The 20,377-nt window shown below is 43.6% G+C and overlaps 2 protein-coding genes across 3 annotated transcripts; one reads left to right on the plus strand and one right to left on the minus strand.

Moving 5' to 3' along the window:
• The first annotated feature begins 994 nt into the window (after positions 1 to 994).
• On the plus strand, positions 995 to 5,178 carry LOC141015223 (proton channel OTOP3-like). The gene is made up of 7 exons (XM_073489178.1): positions 995 to 1,340; positions 1,421 to 1,557; positions 2,430 to 2,488; positions 2,586 to 2,740; positions 4,005 to 4,684; positions 4,760 to 4,924; positions 5,008 to 5,178. Exons 1-7 carry the CDS (start codon positions 995 to 997, stop codon positions 5,176 to 5,178), a joined length of 1,713 nt encoding a protein of 570 aa, XP_073345279.1.
• Positions 5,179 to 6,552: 1,374 nt separating this feature from the next.
• On the minus strand, positions 6,553 to 19,871 carry hid1b (HID1 domain containing b). 2 transcript variants are annotated; one of them, XM_073490241.1, is made up of 20 exons: positions 19,748 to 19,871; positions 18,094 to 18,243; positions 16,637 to 16,807; positions 14,658 to 14,780; positions 12,997 to 13,103; positions 12,663 to 12,779; positions 11,923 to 12,154; positions 11,785 to 11,841; positions 11,568 to 11,708; positions 11,314 to 11,404; positions 11,032 to 11,183; positions 10,412 to 10,490; positions 10,128 to 10,292; positions 9,826 to 10,047; positions 9,457 to 9,630; positions 8,979 to 9,127; positions 8,817 to 8,900; positions 8,517 to 8,608; positions 7,265 to 7,423; positions 6,553 to 7,070 (listed from the first exon to the last, which is right to left on the minus strand). In XM_073490241.1, exons 1-20 carry the CDS (start codon positions 19,811 to 19,813, stop codon positions 7,007 to 7,009), a joined length of 2,595 nt encoding a protein of 864 aa, XP_073346342.1. In that variant the 5' UTR covers positions 19,814 to 19,871; the 3' UTR covers positions 6,553 to 7,006. The 2 variants fall into 2 exon arrangements, with proteins under 2 accessions (XP_073346342.1, XP_073346343.1); XM_073490242.1 differs by lacking the exon at positions 9,457 to 9,630.
• Positions 19,872 to 20,377: the final 506 nt, after the last annotated feature.

Consider the following 20,377-nt stretch of genomic DNA (forward strand, 5'->3'; position numbering starts at 1 on the left):
TAAAATTGTTTTACCATGTTTTGATCATCCAACCTTTATCGAGTAGGCTAAATCTGACAAATAGCTCACCTGGTAAAGTACAGCAAATGGGCTAAAACATGCAAAAACATTGTAATGACCCTTTAACTACTAAACTCACTCCACAGCTCACATTTAAGGGTGTGTCTGCAAGTTTCAACTCCTAATCTACAGATCACAAACGCTTTGTATTAATAAAATCTTTTTGCATACTTCAAAGTTGCATTACATGATAAACTTGACTTCTTCATTCAACCTTTAAATCTCCAGGAATCATTGAGGGTATGCCCTCAATTTTAATGATGTCAAGAGTTCATTTAAAACAGGGTAAACAGAATGAATGGAAAACCCTCAGATTTCTAAAACAAATCAACAAGTTTCACAAAAGTTAAAGCTGTGATGTGAAGTGTTTGAATCATGCAAAAACCTCCCGTACATTCATTCACATCAGAGTGAAACTGAGCTGTGGCAGGTTATCAGCTTTGACTGAGCCATTAGCTGCTACTCGAGGCTCTGCAGTGATAAGAGTGAGGTGAAATTCATAATCAGTTCCTGGTGTCGACTGTACGCAAACAGTGACGCAGAGCCCGGCTGATAAACCCTTCCAAAGTAAAATAACCTCACTGACTTTTAGAAAAAAACTGAAGTGTGACAGAGTCTCTGCTCGGGTCGTCTGAGGCCGTGAAGGAAACTTTGTTCGTTCAGGTGAAGGTTCAAGTGGCTTGACAGGGAAAGACAGGTGAGCATGAAAAGTAAACATGATCCCTGTCGCTTTTCCTATGAAAGGTGTGTTGTTATTAATGCTCTGGATCGTGACCACACCTACACCAGTGTTGGAAGGCGGCTCAAGAGGAATACCAGCTCCTTTCATGCCTTCACATGTTGAGAACTGAAAACTGGATGGAAGAGATTAAAAGAAGACGGAGGGGGAAATAAGATAAAGAGTGATTTTAGAAGAAGAAGAAGGACTGCAAATATGAATTCAGATCCTGGAGTCACAGAGCTGGACTCTCCCAGCAATGAACCAGTCCAGAGCTCGGACCAGCAGGAGCCGGAGTTTGACCCTCTGCTGGTCTGGGCCCCCAGCGGCAGGCGGCTGATCTCAGGTCTGCTGGGTCTGAACGTGGTGCTGCTGGGAGCCGCTCTGGTGGCCGGAGAAGCTTTTAACCCCGAGGGCCTGAAGCACCACGAGCCCCAGGTGTTCATGCTGCTGCTGCTGGGGGTCAGTCTGGTGTGGCTCCTGTGGTACCTGCTGTGGGCCAGGAGACAGCCCGACATCTGTCCACACAAAGACCACCACGCCGGGGGAATCACTGTCACCGGTGAGCTCCAGAGTTTCATCGTTACAACAGAATATAAGTTTGTTCTGGATCTTGTAATAAAGTCTTTCTCCTCTCTGCAGTGGTCCTGATGCTTTTCGCTGCCTTCAGTCTGCTGCTGTACATCTGCAGGATCGGTTATCTGATCAATATGAGGGAGTGCAAGCCGGCTGCTAAAGTGCTCTCTCCATTCATCGAGGCTCCTTTCCTCGCTCTGCAGGTAAAGATATTTATATCTTATATATATTTTTTTTTGCTTCACAAGAAAAAAAAAGATTAAAAAAGTGCAAAGATTTGAATAAAATTAGAGCAGAATGTGCAGAAAAAGGTAACTGTTGCCATTTTTTAAGTTGGTCAATACAGTTTATCTAAACTCAGAATTTATACAATCAGCCCTTAAATTTATCTCAGGATAGTATCTTAACTCAAAGACCCACTTTTCATTGCAGCTTACGGTTATCATCATCATCTAGTCTAAATCTAACAACTTGTTTAATTTACTGCCTCAAATTTCTAGAAGACATGGTAAGTTTTAGCTTCTTCTCTGTGGACAGAGGTTTATCGTACAAAATAGCTTTGTTCCAGCAGCTAGCAGTCAGACGAGCAACATTTTTGCACATGCTTCAGAAGCAGTTATTTGCAGCAGAATTTTACATAATTGATTCTAGTGGCTGTTTATTTCAACTCTCTAAAGTCCTGATTAGTGGAATTATGAGTACTTATATCATGTTTCATTATGTTACCTTTGGGTCCAAATAAAGTAACCTGAACCTGAATACATTTTAATTTATTCAAACTGTGCGGGCTGGCAGGCGTGTTATAATAAAGTATTGAGGGATTTATGAGGTATGAAATCAGCACTTCTGTTCTCGACTGGATGCAAACCAAAAATGCAAAAAACAAACAAACAAAAGACCTCTGGCTCATTATTTGCATGTCTTCTTCACACTTCATTCCAATGAAGCACTTGAGCACCAGATTGCATTATTAAAAGAATCATCATAATATATTAATCTTTAATTTCTTACATATCCGTCCTTAAGGCTCTGTTATTATTCCCTTTTGAATATGAGCCTTTTTTTTCCCTTGCAGACATATTTACTGTGGGCTCACTCCAAAGACTGCATCCACAGACACAAGATAATGACCAGGTGCATCTCTCTATACTATATATTCTACTGTCTTTGTTTTTATGTCTTTACCTTCATACTTGAATCTGTTTATATTTGCATGTTGTGTTCGATGCAGGTCCGGCCTGATGTTGATCCTCTCCGCTGACCTGCTGCTGTGGCTGAACGCAGTGACCGAGGACACCATCCACGCAGAGATGGAGTTAGAAAAAGATGACAGGCTCGATTTTAGCAACACAAAATCATCTGAAGCAGACGTCTCTGATTTAACAGGTAGTTAAAGATATTATGTAACATTCCTGCATTGAAATGTCTGGAAATGATGAGACCTTTTTTATTCATTTTGTTGAGTTGAGTTATCCCAAATGTTTCCAACATTGTTCAGACCAGAGAAATCCAAGTTTACTCAAGTTAACGATGCGATTTTCAATGAAAATGTATTCATCCCAAACAGCCAGATTAGTTTACTTTACAGTTTCAGGTTGATAAACAGGAATGAAGAGCCCCAGATCAGAGCAGAATCTGATGCGACTTCTGGGTGTTTATTCCTCCAGAAGGTCCGACGTGACTCTGTTTGTTTATTCCTCCAGAGGGTCTGATGTGACTCCGTTTGTTTATTCCTCCAGAAGGTCTGATGTGACTCTGTTTGTTTATTCCTCCAGAGGGTCTGATGTGACTCTGTTTGTTTATTCCTCCAGAGGGTCTGATGTGACTCTGTTTGTTTATTCCTCCAGAAGGTCTGATGTGACTCTGTTTGTTTATTCCTCCAGAGGGTCTGATGTGACTCTGTTTGTTTATTCCTCCAGAGGGTCTGATGTGACTCCGTTTGTTTATTCCTCCAGAAGGTCCGACGTGACTTCTGGGTGTTTATTCCTCCAGAAAGTCTGATATGACTCTGTTTGTTTATTCCTCCAGAGGGTCTGATGTGACTCTGTTTGTTTATTCTTCCAGAAGGTCCGACGTGACTTTCAGGTGTTTATTCCTCCAGAAAGTCTGATGTGACTCTGTTTATTCCTCCAGAGGGTCTGATGTGACTCTGTTTGTTTATTCCTGCAGAGGGTCTGATGTGACTCTGTTTGTTTATTCCTCCAGAGGGTCTGATGTGACTCTGTTTGTTTATTCTTCCAGAAGGTCCGATGTGACTCTGGGTGTTTATGCTTCCAGAAAGTCTGATGTGACTCCGTTTGTTTATTCCTCCAGAAGGTCCGACGTGACTTCCAGGTGTTTATGCCTCCAGAAGGTCCGATGTGACTCTGGGTGTTTATGCCTCCAGAAAGTCTGATGTGACTCCAGGTGTTTATTAGTGAAAACAATGCCTCTTCCTGTTTAAGCTAATGTGTTTCCTTTGAGCTGTAATTCGACCTTCGTTTTTCAAGCAAAAATCCGTCCGGCAGACTTAATAGTAGAGCGAAAGTGATGTTTATAGGGAACCAATCTATATGGTGTCATTTTACTGCAGCCATCACACTGTGACATCAGTTATTACTTAAAAGCAAAAAGTTTAGTAAGTCTGTTTCTCCATGCCTCCATCCAGGAGTTGCCAATTCAACCTTCTGTCAGTGCAGTGCGAGTGCAGCCTGCCTCACCTTCAGGAAAGCCATCGAAGTCCTTTACCCCTTCAACATGGAGTACTACCTGATGGCCGGCTGCATGATCTACGTGATGTGGAAGAACGTGGGCCGCAGGATGAGTCCAGATCACCACCACATCACTCAGAAGCTGACCCTTCATATCGTCTATGAAGGTGGGATCCTATTCGGCCTCGTGTTTGGCGCCCTCGTCCTCGTCGCAGGAGTGACCGTCTTCATCCTCTACCAGGTGTGGGTGGGTCAGAAGCAGCTTCGCCTCACCGCCTTCCTCATATTCTACGGCTACCACTTAGCCGTCATGCCTGTCATGTCTCTCTGCTGCCTGGCGGGGATGCTGGTCCACAGGCTGGAGAGGAGGGCGAAAGAAGGAGGACACAACCCGACTCGTAGCCTGGATGTGCTCCTCCTGGTCGCCGCAGCTCTGGGCCAGCTCGCCCTGTCCTACTTTTCCCTGGTGGCGGCCCTCGCCGTGGGGACCGAGGGGCCCCTGGGGAGCCTCGACCTGTCCTACTCCCTCCTCAGCCTGCTGGAGCTCATCCTTCAGAACATCTTCATCATCGAGGGCCTCCACAGGCACCCCAATCTCCTCGCCAAGAAGAAGGAGAAGCAGCGGAGCAGCATTTTCAAGGTAAACGCCAGCAACTGCTTTTCACCAGTGTTTTGTAAACTTGCAGTCATGAAAGGGTTTTGTTTTGCCCCACAGCCGAAGAAAAAGGTCACTGCACCAACACAAGAAGAGAGGAAGACGGATATTTCACTCCTGGAGGGGAACACACCAGCTGCTGGTCAAGAGCATGATGGGAAAAAACCCTGGACCAAACGAGCGACAAAAGAGATCTGTGCTTTCCTGATCCTCTCCAACGTCATGGTAATGTCATGTTTGCAGAGAAACACACACTCCTTCATTGTTTCTGCATTTATAAAACACATCCGTGTCTCCTCTTCCTGCAGCTGTGGGTCATCCCCGCATTCGGAGTCCACCCTCAGTTTGAGAACGGCCTCGGGAAACAGTTTTTTGGCTTCTCCGCCTGGTTTGTTCTGGTGAACCTGGGCCAGCCGCTCAGTGTTTTCTACAGGATGCACTCAGTGGGAGCTTTGATGGAGCTGCTCATCACCGCATGACGAGAAACACGGGCTACATGACTGTTAAAATGGAGAAAACAACATGATACACATTTATAAATTATTTGGTTATATGTTTTGTCGTGGCTGCTTTTCGTGGTTTGAGCTCTTTAGTTCATATTCAAGGACTTCTTAAAGGTACAGCATGCAGTGGTGTTTGATAATTGTGTTCATATGACTTTGTGTTTGTCTCTTTCATGTTTCAACGTGACAAAAGCTGCATTCCACATACTTTTTTACCTTTGTGCATACTGCAGCTGACCTCACAAAGTACATACTGTCAAGATGTCATCTGTCTGTGCTCGGTCGATGTAGAGTTTTATCCGCTGTGCAGAGGATTGTGGGTGAGAATAGCCAGAAAAGCACGCTGCCTTGCATGCTGCAAAATGCGACCAGATGCAGTAATACATCCTGCTGTTTTAGGCATACTGCATTTGACATACTGTGTACTGGTACAGTCTAAATGTTTTCTGGCATACTAAATGACTTGGTAATATGGGTACTGGAACGTAGCTGTGTCCCCGTGCACAAAGTCAGCTTTTTTCCCAGTTTTGTGTGAAAGAATATGACTAGTTAAAAAGATGGGAAACAAAACTACAACATTTCAATATGTAGAAATTAAAGCTGAAATTGTGCTGGAAAGTATTTATTTTAATTGTATTTTTTTGGGTGGTAAATGATTCCAAACCTGATCACTACCAAATTTACAGCCCTTAAAATGTTTAAAATGCTGTAATAATCTGTTTATAAACTATCTCTTACAATAAACTCAGGGTCTGAAATGATATAATCTAAACTCAGTACTCAAGTACTTAAGTACAGTTTTGAGGTACTGATACTTTACTTGAGTGAGTATATCCATTTTCTGTTACTTTATACTTCTACTCAACTACATTTCTGTGAGTGAATATTGTACTTTTTGCCCCACTACATTAATTTAATAACTTTATAACTACTTATTTTGCAGGTACATGCTGCATCAGCAAAGGAGCACTTCATAAACTTACTTTATCTGCAACTGGATAAAAAAACAGATTTATAGAATCCAAAAAAGGCTGAATATCGGTTATATCTTTAATGTACTTTTACCTGTACTTTTAATAATAAAGTATATTCAATGTCACATACGTTACGACTTCTACTCATCTACTATTTGTATGGGTGACTTTGGGTTTACAACACAGGCTGAATGGGAATCTTTGCAGCAGGATCAACATCTGGAGGACGGACAGAAACCAGAGGAGTCGAGGCTGATGGAGCAGCGATTAATGCCCATCATTGTGGAATGAGAGGTTCAGGTGTCCACATACTTTTGGCCACATAGTGCGTTTCAGTAAAAATGCTTCACAATAAAGAACTTCCTCAGAGCTCAAACCGGTCTGAACAGTTTTTAATTCAGCATATAACACACTGTATTTACATTAGCAGTCACTCTTCAGTTCCCTTTCAGCTCAGTGTGAAAGGCCTCAGCACAACAGTTTCCTTCAGTCTGCTGATCCTCTGTGACTTCCAGCAGTTCATATTTGGCGAGGAGTTTAAAAGACAAACAGAAAGTGTCGAGTGTGTTTGAACAAACATCACAAACATGTGCAAAAAACTTCCCTTCCAACTACTAATTATATTTTGGCAGAGCGAATAGATTAATATTCAATTAATGTCACATCTATTCTCCCATTTAATGACAATTTGGCATTTCTTCTACTCCACACATATTTGTCTGAATCCTGGAGGTTGGCAGGAAGATTGACGATCATCACTTCCTCTGATCACAGCTCAGGTGTGAGGGAGGGGAACCAGACGGTAGATCTTCTGTGAAAAAACAGCTGTTTTAAATCCTCTGGATCTCGAAGAGCCTGATGTCCGTGTCGTACCAGATCGGAGGATCCACGTTGCTACAAAGACGAATCAGAGAGAAAAAACAGGTCATTGTTAAAACTAAAGCCGTGACAGGCGATCGTTACTCAACACTCGTCGAGCTGGTTTGAAATAAATGTTTGTTTTTACACGTTAATCTACCGACTGCTTCCTTGTTATTATTCAGATACATACACATAACAAGTAAAGTAAACAGGTGTGGCGTGTTTACCGTAGGTAGATGACTCCCCACATGTAGGTGCGGAACCACATGGCCGTGCCGGCGTTGGCCTGGTACTTCCTGATGAGGATGGGATGAGGGACGGGCAGGAGGCCGACGAGCGTGCCGTGCTGAAGGAACTTGAGGATTTCTGACTCGTCTGTCAAACCCCTGAGGACGACAACAACACTTAATCGGACCAAAGTTATGTTTCCTGAATAAATCTTTTATCATCATCTGTGAATGTTTTCAGTATGTACTAAATGAAAGAGAGAAATTCAGAGGTGATTTATGACTTATTATGTTTTTTTCTGATCTGGCCCACTTGAGATCAACTTGGACTGCATGTGGCTCATGAACTAAAATGAGTTTGACATCCCTGAGAGTTTGTTGACAATGTCTTCCAGGGGTTCATATGTGGTGAGGAGTTCAGAAGACAAACGGAGAACATTGAGGCTGTACCTAACGAAAATAAATGTTTGTTGCAGCCCAGATTTTACACACCTTTAGATTCTATTTAAAGTTTTAATAGTTGCCAATCCAAACATCTGGTGTCAGAGACGTTGTTACTAGGAGAATGGAGCACAAAGGGCGGGGATTTCTTTTATATTCCCGGCAGCAGCAGAGGCAGTTTTAATATTAACACAATAAAAACAGATAACGAAGCTCCGAAGCCAGTTTCACTCCTGTGACGGCACCGTTTCAATAAAGTGTGCCGGAAATTGTGTCCAGTGAGGAATATCACATCTTTTTTATCAATATCTTTGATCAATATCACTCTCACTTTAATGAATATGGTGGACTAAGCTGCACCAAAAGATACATTAATGTTTTGTTTCAGCAAAATATATTTTTATGTCGAGGCTTTTTGGACAGTTTATAGTAAAATAGTGTACAGTTACATCTGTATTTAATGTGGCACAATGTGGAAGAAACAGATTTAATAACATGCAGGCATCTCAGGCTTTTATTGTTTTATTGCATGAGATTATGAGACTGACGCTATAAATAGCGAGGTGTGGTGGTGGTTTTAAGCTTTACAAACCACCAGAGGGCGCTGTGCTCAGTCTGAAGCCCTGAAGCTTCACAAGGCTTCAGCCGCCCATCAGCAGATGTAGTATGAGCATAAAGAGTCACCGTGACTGAACTGGCAACGCAAAGTGCTCCACAGATGCAAAAAAAAGACAACACAACAGGAAGATACGACACCAAAAAGGTCATATAATCCATTTACTTCAGGGTTTAAAGTTAAAAAATGTCTTACTTGTCGATGCAAATCTTCTCCACCTGAGGGACCAGGACTTGTAACAGCCGCATGATGGTCTGAAGAGGAAGCTTCGCTTTCCATGACAACACCTGAGACACACAGGTAACAGAGGGAGGAGGAGCACATGAGCTGTTCTGTGTGTGTTAGGTTTTACGATGTGATAGTAACGCAGCAAATGAAGTGTGTTTTTAACACTGTTATACTGTTACATTTTCTATAATATTAAAATTACAATAACAACGCCAAAACAACCAGATAAGACCAAAAGAGTGAAAAACAGTGAAAAAGACTACATACCCAGTCTGGATTCGGGCTCCAGGCTGCTGATGACGACACGCTGGACAGTCGACTCCTCGCTGCTTCTGACTCTGCCTGATACACCTGACGACAGAATAAATCACTTTAACAGCAGAAAGATAAAAACGTGGTGAGCACATCGGTGATGTGAGGGGTCGTTACCTCGTGGTCTCTCTCTGAGTTGGACTCCGTGTCGCTGCCTCCGGCTGCAGCGCCGCAGTCAGCCGTCGTCTGTGCAGAGTCTGAATGTGGCACAGCGATCATGGTGCCGTCCTCACTCACCTGAGCCTTTTCTGTTATCTTATCAATGCCTGAAGGTCACAAGAGAAGAAAAAAGATCTTTTCAGCATAAAATCTTCTCCCCCTGTAGGCTGGAACGACAGCTCTGAGAAGGTTGTATCTTGTTTCCTCTGTCTCCTCTTGTTCCCTTCTTACTGAATAAAAGGTTTACAGGAGACAAGTTTGCCTTTCTGTTTTTTTTCCCTTGTGTGTCACGTTCGTCATCACAAACGCGCCGGAAAAACAGGAACAGTAGAAAGCATCAGATCATTTACCTCATCAGAACACTTCCAGAAGACACTGAAGTCGGTTTAAAAAGTCTTAATCAACAACATTCTGAGTCAGACACATTGTTTTTTACCAGAGCTGATGATGGCAGCAGTAACCAGTGAGACATCTCGCTCCTTTCTCATCTCTGCTGAGAGTTGCACATGTGCAGTAGCGACCAGGCGGCTGACAGGCTCGGAAGCCACTCCAGTGGCCACTTTTTTAATATCTCTTACTTCAGTCACTCTTTCAAGCTCAACTCGGAGCGCTGCTTGAACAGAGGCGGATGGAAAAAGTATTAACAAGCCCAGCTTCATAGCATCGCACCGGACAAGGGGCAAACATTAGCGTGTTCACCCGGGTGTCTTCATGACAAACGATCAGAGCTGGAGCTGACAAACACCCAGGGATATGAGCAAGTGTTGGTGAAACTTTCAGTGTTTATTGTACTCTAACTTCCTACCTGGAGTGGCCTCTAAGCTGGCTTTGAGTGTGCCCGGCTCAGCAGGTACAGCCGGTCTGGAGCCCTCCATGGACTCTGTCTCTATAGAGTTCGATCTGGAGATCCCAGACTTCTTCTTCCTCTGCAGGGCCTTCTGAATAGACGCCGCGTCGGACGGCAGGTTGGCCAGCTGGTGGAAAACGTTCCGCTTCCGGATGATGGCGTACACGAGGTTGCAGTTCCCTGTGAGGGAGATTCAGTCGTTGGTAGAGGCTGGGAGCGTATTTGTTTGATTTGACCTGAGTTCACATCTGTGTTCTCACCGTCAAACTGATACTGGATGATGTTGTTGAAGACCTCCAGCAGGAAGAAGACCAGGTGGTGGTTCTGGGGTGAGGAGAAGAGGAACCAGGGGGTGGAGAAGGCCTCCAGGAGGTGGAGCAGCTTGTTCGCCGCCACCATGGACAGACTCTTCAGATATGGAGAAACTGCAGGAAAAAAAGACAGGAAACAGAGTCACAGAATCCCACAGAGACTTCAAAAACACTCTGCACTTCTTCTTTTTAGCCACCAGATGGCAACATGTCCCGTGTCATGTCACACTCACTGTTCACTATGACTGTGAGCAGGCAGTCAAACAGAGGGTGGAGGCGCTGGTGTCCACTGGTAACGATTTTGTGGAAGATCTGAACACAAAAAACAGAAAATTGATGTGATAGTCGGGCTTTTGAAGAAAGACCTCAGATTTAATCTGTGGAAGCTGTTCCCTTTGTCAGCCTCAGATGTGCTCAGCAAGTAAATTTTGAATTATATAACTCCAAATCACAAACTAGCCAAAAACATCTACCCTTGGACTCTCAGTTTAGTCAAGGATAAACTCTACTAAAAAAATGGAAATGGAAAAAGTCTTTTAAATGGTTTAATGGAATACTTTGATTAAAAGAACCCTTTCAGAGTAAAATCTGGATGCTGATGTTTAGCATGTAACATTTTGGAAACTACCTGGGGTGAATTTAGTGGCATAAACTAATAATTATCAGTTTCATGCATCCATATATATTTTGCCCTTTCCCTTTAGAGAGTCTACACATGCCACTGCCTCATGTTTGTCAGCATCTTGATGGTGGCAAACAGGAGCACAGGAGGGAGTGAATGAAAAACAGGGAGGGTCTCTGGGGAAAATCATGAGAGTTGGCGAGGATGTTTTCACCACCGATAACCTCTTACCACGATGAGCAGGTCAGCGTGGGTTCCTGTGAAAACGGGAATGTCCATCGGGACGCGCAGGGTGAACGGTTTGTTCAGACGAACGCCGAAGTTTCTCTCTCCGCTTAACAGCAGCAGGATGAACACGCCGATGTGCATGAGGCCGACGCGAGCTGCAGGCACACACCAACAGAAAGAGCTTTAGCAGAGGGTTTTAATAATGATCCCGGCGTGTTAGCACTTAATACACATGCATCATATTTAATCTTCCCACACGCAGCGCGGAGGGCGGCTCTGACTCACACTGATCTGCTCGGGCATCGTTCAGGTTGAAGAGGATGGGAACCAGCATGTCCAACACATCGCTGCTCTTCAGCACAAAGAAGAGGAATTTCTAAAAACACACAGAGTTCAGCTTTTAACTCCCCCACACATAAAAACTACAGAGGCATTTGTTTGAGTTTTCAGATTTTGAATATGGTGTACTCAGTGACTGTATTTTAAAATAAAGCCGGTAGATCTTCTTTTCAACGCCATCCTTAGCTCGAGCTCCACACCTTGTTGAAGTCACAGAACTTCCAGAAGAGGATCAGCAGCTCCTGGTGGAACTGGATCTTCTTGGCGGAACGAGGCAGGTACGTCTGGACCAGAGGGTTGTTGAGCAGCCGAGCCAGACCTTTGAGGATGAAGCTCAAGTCCTGATGAACAATGAAAACACATTCAAACATCCTGAAGTACCATCCTGTTCAGGGGTTACTGGTCAGCTGTGTTTACCTCTTCTCTGTGTATCCTGGAGAGGTAATTCACAAAGAGGTTTTCAGGTCCAGCTGACTGAAAAAAAGAGATATTTTAAAGTCAGAATCACTGTTTTTTATTTTAAATTAAAAATTGATCCCTTCATCTCCCTCTTACCTCCTGCTCCTCCTCAGCCGACGGAGATGCAGAGCCGTCCAGGGCCTGCAGGGCGGCGCCGGCGGCCGACCCGGCCTCGTGCTCCAGGGTGACGATGAGGATCTGGACCGCCTGCTCCACCAGCAGCTCCCGGTGGTCGGAGAACAGCAGGTGGTTGTAGGGGAAGCCGTAGCCGACGGGGTCGTAGGCGCACACCACGTTGAGCAGGGAGGTGAAGAGAGGCAGGGCGTGTCTGAGGAGTCAAAGACGGGTCGAGGTCAGCCGGCGCTGAATGTATGTTTCACACATGGAGGCCTATCAGTTTTCCAAGTGTTCAGAGCAGTGAAGGGCTCTTCAGAGGGGACATGTCATGTCCCACAGTGTAGGTCAATGCACAGCAGACATTGTTCACAGGCCTATTTCTGTCCCCTTCTTTATGATCGTCTCTCTGAACATTTTACTGACTCTGAGGAATCAGATCAATGAGCAGCAGCGAGTGTTGATCAAGTGCTTCGTGGGTGTTTTCAGCCCTGTGTTTTGCCTCTCAGGCTACATCCCTCATCTTATCTACTTGGTGAGGGTTTGTCATGGATATAACAAGGAACATCTGGATCAAGTGATGAAGGCTGGGTCCTATTCATTATTATGAAAAGTTGGTCAGTGGCACATGAAGCCAAAAGTTCCTGGGTCCCATCCCAGCTGTAAAATTACCTGGATCTTCCGCATAGGTTCTGCAGTGTGTGTGTGTGTGTGTGTGTTACCTGTTCTCTGTGGAGCAGAAGAAAGAGACCCAGGGGTTGAGGTTTTTTCTCTCAGAGGACGGAGGAAGATACATGGCTTCAGAGAAACAGGTGAGGAGCAGCTTCAGCAGCTCCGTCCTGAACAACCAAGTACACAAGATGAAGATATCATCCACATGGGAAGTCCAGGAAACGTACGTACATTTTACAGTAGAAAAATAAAAAAATAAATGTTGTCCAAATCCCTCCCAAAAATGTGTTTAGTCAGAAAATGGTGCGGTCAAATGATCCTGGTAATGAAGGCACTACTGGATCTGGATCCGCACCACAAAGTTAATCTAGAGTTCAGTCTTACCTGTTGATGTCGTGGACGTAGTTTAGAGGAGGTGTCTGAGCGAAGCCCACCCCCGCCTCCCAGATGTACTCACAGCTGTCGATGGACTGAATGTCCTCAGCTGCATCCTGAGGAAGAGAGACAGGCTTTTTTTTTTTTTTTTTAGCCATGATAATGAAGGCTTTTAATATCTCCTTCCTTGTTTGAACAACCAATGATAAAAATGTAATTATTCACTGCTTTAGTATGATTTAAAACTAAGGTGAAGGCCAGTGAAAGTCCTCTCTGTGAGAAGTCGATGGAGGTAAATTACACCCAGAAACTTAATGTTATCAGCTGAAAAACAAACAGGAGGGTTTTAAGGTGAACTGAGTCCTGACTGACTGGTTAAACTGAGGATTATCAGTCTACAATTACCGACTGCCTTTATAAACTGAGACTCAACACTCACAGTCTGCTTATATAACGATTAGAGACACATTCGACTGTGTTCACACCCACTTCTACCATGTGATTCAACAAGTGGACTAAGCTGACGGTGTGTGTGTGTGTGTGTGTGTGTGTGTGCGTGCGTGTGCGTGTGCGTGTGTGTGTGTGTGACACATCAGCACAGATAACTACAGCTTCATGAACAGATCTGACGAGGTGCTGCCATTGCAATCTTCATGAGCAAACTGACAGCAGAGGGCACCGGGCCGTGACACACATTTATCAGTGCCTCCAGTGTTTATGCTAAGCTAGGCTAACTACCACCTGACTCCAGCTCTGTATCTCGCACCGACACGAGGCTGATATCTCATCTACCTCTCTCAAAAAACGCAAATAAGTATTTCCAAAAGTTTCAAGCTAATCTTCCAACAGTCTTCCCACATAAGAAGAAAAACAACCTTCTTCAGCTCAGTGTTTGCTTAGCTGTTGCCTTTAGGCTACAGCAGTGTCAGTCCGGTGCGGCAGGTCTCTGTTAAGTACCCTGCGGCGGTACCAGTTAGATCTGTTATCTCCCTCACACAATCTCCTCAGTCAGTAGCTCGAGTTAATGAGTTACTCCACATGAGACGGAGAGAGGAGAGAGGGAGGAGTGGCCATGTTTGTCTACTGGGCTGCGGAGAGCAGGGTGGACACTTCTTAACCCAGTTGAGCAAACATACGTGGTGCTGGAGAGCAGGGAGGTGACACAAAATGGCTGCCCTGCAGGCCCTAACCCCCTCCATCATTGGATCGTTCCGAAGAGACGTTAAAGTCACTGGAGCGTGAGCGAGGTTGTGATGGCGGCAGGTGGAAAATGACCAGCGGCTGTCGTTTGTTCTCACCTCGGTGACCCGTGAAGCATGAACGTCCTCACAGAACACTTTCTATTTGAGCTTTCACTTCCTGGTAAAGACTTCTACTTCTAGGTCAAACAAGACCTTCAAAAGGTTCAGTTCAGGTTTATTCCTGATAAAACGACACTTATGGGACTTGGCGATTCCTCGGCCTGCTCAGTCGTCCTCCTGGATCCACACTAGTCGACCTTTAAGCAGCACTAGCTGTGCTGCAGAAACGTCACTGAATGAACCCGAGGCCATGCTCTGGCAAATCTGTAATTAAATACTGAATATTGGCAGGTGTTTGTGTCCAGCTGCACTCTGGGATAATGAGGCCGCAGCTGAATGTCAGTGTAACGTAGGAGGCAGAGGACTCACCGCGCTGCTCTTCTTGTGACTCTGAGCAGTGAAGTCTGGACAGAAGAGCAGGTCAGCGACGGCCAGCAGCAGAGACTCAGCCAGCGGCCGCGCTTCATCCTCACCGTCGTCTTCGTCCAGACGCTGGAGGACAAAGAGACGAGTTAGGAGACGTCACAGATGTGCATCATGTGAATCCAGAAAGTGACTCTCTCGCATTCAAGTTATTCTACTTACGTATTCAATATTAATAATTCAATTTTAATTTAGAGATGCTGGTATGAGCCAAGCCAGCTTCATGTTTACCGACATCTGCAGCATCGTCATTTGATATAATTCAACAGATGTTTACATTTTTGTGTCCACACCTACAGAGATGAGTTTATTTATACTGCATACAAATAAAAATGTCATGGATTATCTATAAATACACAGTTCCTCTGTTTTCTTTAAATCATGTCAGTAACAGCATCCCGCTGCAGAATCACAAACTGAATTCATACAGCTACAAACTGCACTTCACCTCAGTCCCACACTTTAATTAAGGGACATTCAATCCCTCCTTAATTCAACCACTGGCCAGGAGGAGGGGGGGATACAATATGGGCAGTGTTTGGACTGTGGGTCCCCTGCCGACCAGGTAACCAGAGAACCAGCTGCCGTCAGGAGGGGGAGGAGGGGGGAGAGCAGGGAGGGAGGGAGGGAGGGGGTTGTTTTCGGACAGTGACCTCGACAGCATCAACAGCAGCGGCTACAGTCTCAGACAGCACCATCACTTCTAACCGGTGTAGATTTTAACTGGGGCCTCAGATCGTCTGATGGCTGCAGAGCTGCTGACAGATTAAAGTCTCCAGACTGTCTGCAGGAGGATACAGTTCCTCCGTCTGATGTTTCAAACACAGCGCATGGTGCAGTCGTCTCAGACAGCCGAGCTTTTATTCATCTCTGAATTAGTTTGAAGGAAAACTTATTAAGAAGGAAATTAAGATTTTTTCGTGTCTCGTTTACAGTCATTGTTAGTTTAGCTTTAATATTATCTTTTATATTAGTACACATTACCTTGTTTATTTTCCCTGAAGTTTTATTTTTGTTTATGTATTTTGATTTTGTTCGATTGTATTTCTTTGACTGTGAAGCATTTTGTGACTGATGTCTGTAAAATTTGCTGTAAAAATATTTTTTTCTTGCTGATTCAACAACACATTTCGTGAATCCTTGAGGTCTAACACATATGGCCAAAAGCGTTTCCTTTCTCATTATATCATCATGTACAAAGCAGACTCATCAATATTAAGTCTTCTTCTTCGCTGCCTTTTGCTACATCCCTTGTTGAGTTGCGGCCACCAAGAAGCATAAAACCTTGGCACTTGTCTGGGGCCACAAAGTGCTCCATGGTGCTACTAGTGGTCGAAACCTCCACAGGGTGCCTTTGGAAAAAGCTACAGTGGACATTGAGTTATGATGTTTTTGCCAAACTAAAATGTCAAACTTGGTAAACACTTTCCCTCCTAACACGATCGTTTTAATAGTTAGCATGGCACTTGGCTTGTTTTTCTTTGAAACACACCAAGACTGTTTTTACTGTTTTATACCTTTGACAATTTGGTGAACTGATCCTACAAAAAAATTTACTTTCTTTGATTTTTTTCTTCTTTTTCTGCCAAAGGCTTTGTAAACATGGTTATGTAATTAGCCAGTGTTTTGACATTAAACTGATAATTGCTCTGCCAGTAACTGTCAGGGAACAACTTCCTGTTAATAAAAGATTAAAACAGTAATTTAGATAATGAGAGCTTGAATAAATCGCTTCCAGGTCGTGTATATCGGTACACACACTGAGGTTGGTTGACGCGTAGAAACAGAATCACTGCTTCCTCTTACAGCACCAGAAACTCTTTCAAACACCAGAGAGAGCAGACGCTACATCAGGTTGTCAGCAGAGTGTTTGTGGCCTCTCTCCAGAACACTTCCTGTAACAGATTGTGTGTCGGAGGCGTTACCCCCGCTCTGCCGGCGCCAGGCACCGTGGACCAGAAGAAGCCTCTCCAGTCGGCGTCCTCGAAGATGTAGGGCAGGATGCGGGTGAGCAGGCGGACGCAGTTCAGGACGATCTGGCGCTGTTTCTCCGAGGGGCAGCCGGAGTCTGCAGCCTGGACCAACCTCTCCACCGCCTGAGGACAAAAACACACATGAAGAAGAGTTTAAGACCTTCAACCTTAAAGCTACTAAATGGGGAAAGAAAGGCAAAACTGGTTGCCTCTAAACAGTTATATTTTTCTTAGCTGGGCTAATCTTTTCCCCTCATTTCCAGTCTTTATGCTAAGCTAAGCTAATCGCCTGCTTATTGTAGCTTCATATTGAACATACAGACATGAGAATATCCTGATGTGCCGTGTGGAAATGTGCCGCTAGTTTGGAGAAGGGCAGGCCCTGTCACGGGCAAGCTTCAACCAGTCAGATCACCAGCAGGAGAGCGCTACCAGCAGCAGAGCCAGTTGGTAAATCAAACTCCTACTGAAGTCAGTCAAGAGAAGAGTGTGAACATCTTTTCCTTAAATAAAAGCCTTCAGATGATCTATTTAATAAATTGTTTTCGTTCTTTTGTTTATGAGGAAAAAGTAAATAACTTTTTGTAATCTTCCTTTATTTTTTCTCCACTTGCCTCTCAGGGATTCCACAGATCCACACAGCAGAAACAGTGTTTCATGATTTTCAATTTTCAATTTTCTTTTTTATCAAAAATCAAACCTCAAGGCCATCCAACACTGGCCCACTTAAAGCAGCTGCACAATCAAGGCTCCGCAAAACCGCCATAGACCAGGGTATTGTTTGAATATTTTCTATACTAGTGCAGATATATTATTGAGTTTTAGTCGCAAAACAATATTTTTTTTGACATCCCTTCTCGTTCAACAAAAGAAGCCAAAACTCTCAAATGGTAAAAGTCGTCTGAACAAATGGAGCTCTAAAAGACCTCCACTGACATGGAAAAAGGGGTTCAATCAATCAGAAAACATCTGATCAAACAATGAATAAAGACAGTTACGACTCTGAACTCGTGCTTTTGAACTACAGATCTGTTCCTTGTTGCAGGAATTTGTAGAATCTGACCTTTACAAACACTGATGTGTGTCACGTTTAAAGTGTGGGAACAACAAACAGCAGCATTCCTCCGACTCTGACTGTATCCAGGATGGAGCGAAGACACTGGTGGAAGGTAACTAAGTACATTTACTCAAGTGCTGTAGTACTTTAGTACCATCATGAGCCGCTTTACCTGAGTATTTCAATTTTATGCTACTTTATATGTTTACTTCACTACATTTCAGAGGGAAATATTGCACATTTTACTGCACTAATTTAGAGGAAGGCTTTAATTGCTTTTAATTTATATAAAGATCAAAGTGCATCTTCTTCAACTGACTAAACAGCCTCTAACATCATTACTGCAGGTTACCTTGTAGCAGAGGGTTGCCAGGTTGGACGGAGACTCCTCTCTGACGGCTCGGATCTCAGCTGCCGGCACTAGAGCGAAGACGTCCTGGATGGTGGTGGAGGAGTCGGCCCAGAACTGATCCCAGAAGGCATCGTCTGTGGCCTCTACGGGCTGCCGGAGAGGACAAAACAGGTCAGTACAACTGAACTGTTGTTTCAGTTATTTTCTTCATTCACCGATTAATTATTTTTTGTTATAAAATGTCAGAAAATTGTGAAAAACATCATCACAACATCAACTTAACAACTCAAGTGAAGAGTTGATTTTTATGAAAAATGTCCATGAAATCAGAATATCTTAGTATTTGGTATGTGGCCAAGTTGGCATGGACTCCACAAGTTTGTCCAACACGTGGTGATTTGCACAAATTTGTGGAGTCCATGCCAGCCGGAGTACATGTTGTCATTACAGAAAAAGGGTTGTGTTTCAGTGACTGTGGAGGAAGGTCCATGGCAGTCAGGACTCCTTGGTCTTCTTTGGACTTCAGGTAGCTCTGTCAAAGCTTTAAGGTGTTTTGCACAAACTTGTGGAGTCCATGCCAGCCGGAGTACATGTTGTCATTACAGAAAAAGGGTTGTTTCGGTGACTGTGGAGGAAGGTCCATGGCAGACAGGACTCCTTGGTCTTCTTTGGACTTCAGGTAGCTCTGTCAAAGCTTTAAGGTGTTTTGCACAAACTTGTGGAGTCCATGCCAGCTTGTGTGTATGCTGTCATTAAGGCAGAAGGGTTGAGGTCAGGTGACTGTGGAGGAAAGTCAATGGCAGTCAGGACTCCTTGGTCTTCTTTGGTCTTCAGGTACTTCTTGCAAAGCTTTGACATGTATTGGACAAACTTGTGGAGTCCATGCCAGCTTGACTACATACAAAATACTAAGATATTCTGATTTCATGGACATTTTTTAAAGATTTTACTTTACACTCATATTGTTAAACGTCTGTCATCACCTGTGATGACAACAGTAATATCAAATTTGCTGTCTCAGACTTTTTGACCCGACTGTAAAAAAAGTATTTTTGCTTAAAAATTGGTTCAAATGATCGATGATTATAAAACAGTTTGCTTGTAAATCAATTTAACCATCTGCTCATACATTAATCTAATAATGGACTAACTGTTGCAGTTTTAACCAACACACAGTACTGAAACAGGCTCAGTAACCTTGTAGATTCAACTCTACTGTATCTAGTTAGTTCCACCTTAAATGCACCTGTTAGGCCAACACATTTCTGCTCCCTGCTAGAAACACAATTAAATTCAACATGTTTCATGTTCATGTTATTAAAGGATGATTTCGCTAAATATGCAAGAAACTGGAAGAAGTGGAAACAGAAGACCATAATTGCTGTTTTCAGTGACTTTAACAGCACAAATATTAAAATAAAATCTAAATATTTCAAGTGATGTCTTTGTATTTTGTCTGAAAATCATCCATGTAAACTGACTGCTGTGTTTTCTTTTCTCTCTCTCCTCTTTCATGTCATCTGGGCTGCAGTTCAGGCTACCATCTGGCACTCCAACTTTATCTCCACAGCCAGAATTAAAACCACAAACGCACGACCGACGCGCTCCACGCTCGTCTCTGTCATTTAACGGTGTTTACTTTAAATAAACCGACCTGAGTTTTGGTTGTGAGCTGGATCACCGCCTTCCTGAAGTGAAGTTTGGTGTCGGCGTTTCCCATTTTGTGTCACAAAGCACCTCCTGCCTGTGTGGATCCGTGTTAACACTGAGTCGCAGTAAAGGAGGATAATCTCCGTCCTCATCCAACGCTGACAGCCGCTGCGCTCCTGACGCCTTCAGGAGCGGCTCGGAAACTACAGCCTCCAGCGAATGTAGGCCAAGAATGTTTTCTTTTTTAGTTTACACATTGTTTTTTTACGTTTTATTATCGGTGTTTTTGTGGTTGTATTCAGCCATTGTTATAAGTTTTATTGCTCTTTTATTCCCTATGCATGTCTGCTTATTCATAGGCCTATAATACTGTGTATTTTTTTGTTGTGTTTTTTTGTTTGTGTTGTAAAGCACTTTATTATTATAAAAAAGTGTTAATTATAATTTTGATATGATTTAATTTTAAAATATGGGCCTGTAGACCCTCACCCTATATCAAACAAACAAAACACTAACATATTTTTGGACAGTGACCATCACAACAAATTAATTATACACTTTTTTCATGTAGTACCTTTCAAAATAAAGTCACAAAGTGCTTTACATAGGGAAAAATTTAAATGTAAACATAATC

This window comes from Pagrus major, chromosome 20 (genome assembly GCF_040436345.1).
Source record: "Pagrus major chromosome 20, Pma_NU_1.0".
Lineage (NCBI taxonomy): Eukaryota > Metazoa > Chordata > Actinopteri > Spariformes > Sparidae > Pagrus > Pagrus major.

Coding starts and splice junctions, on each gene's coding strand:
- hid1b (XM_073490241.1), bottom strand. CDS start 19,813: ATGGGAAACGCCGACACCAAACTTCACTTCAGGAAGGCGGTGATCCAG. Junction 10,048..10,127: donor CATCCAGTATCAGTTTGACG/GTGAGAACACAG, acceptor TCTCCCTCACAG/GGAACTGCAACCTCGTGTAC. Junction 7,424..8,516: donor GAGAAGATTTGCATCGACAA/GTAAGACATTTT, acceptor TGTCGTCCTCAG/GGGTTTGACAGACGAGTCAG.
- LOC141015223 (XM_073489178.1), top strand. CDS start 995: ATGAATTCAGATCCTGGAGTCACAGAGCTGGACTCTCCCAGCAATGAA. Junction 1,341..1,420: donor CGGGGGAATCACTGTCACCG/GTGAGCTCCAGA, acceptor TCCTCTCTGCAG/TGGTCCTGATGCTTTTCGCT. Junction 2,489..2,585: donor AGACACAAGATAATGACCAG/GTGCATCTCTCT, acceptor TGTTCGATGCAG/GTCCGGCCTGATGTTGATCC.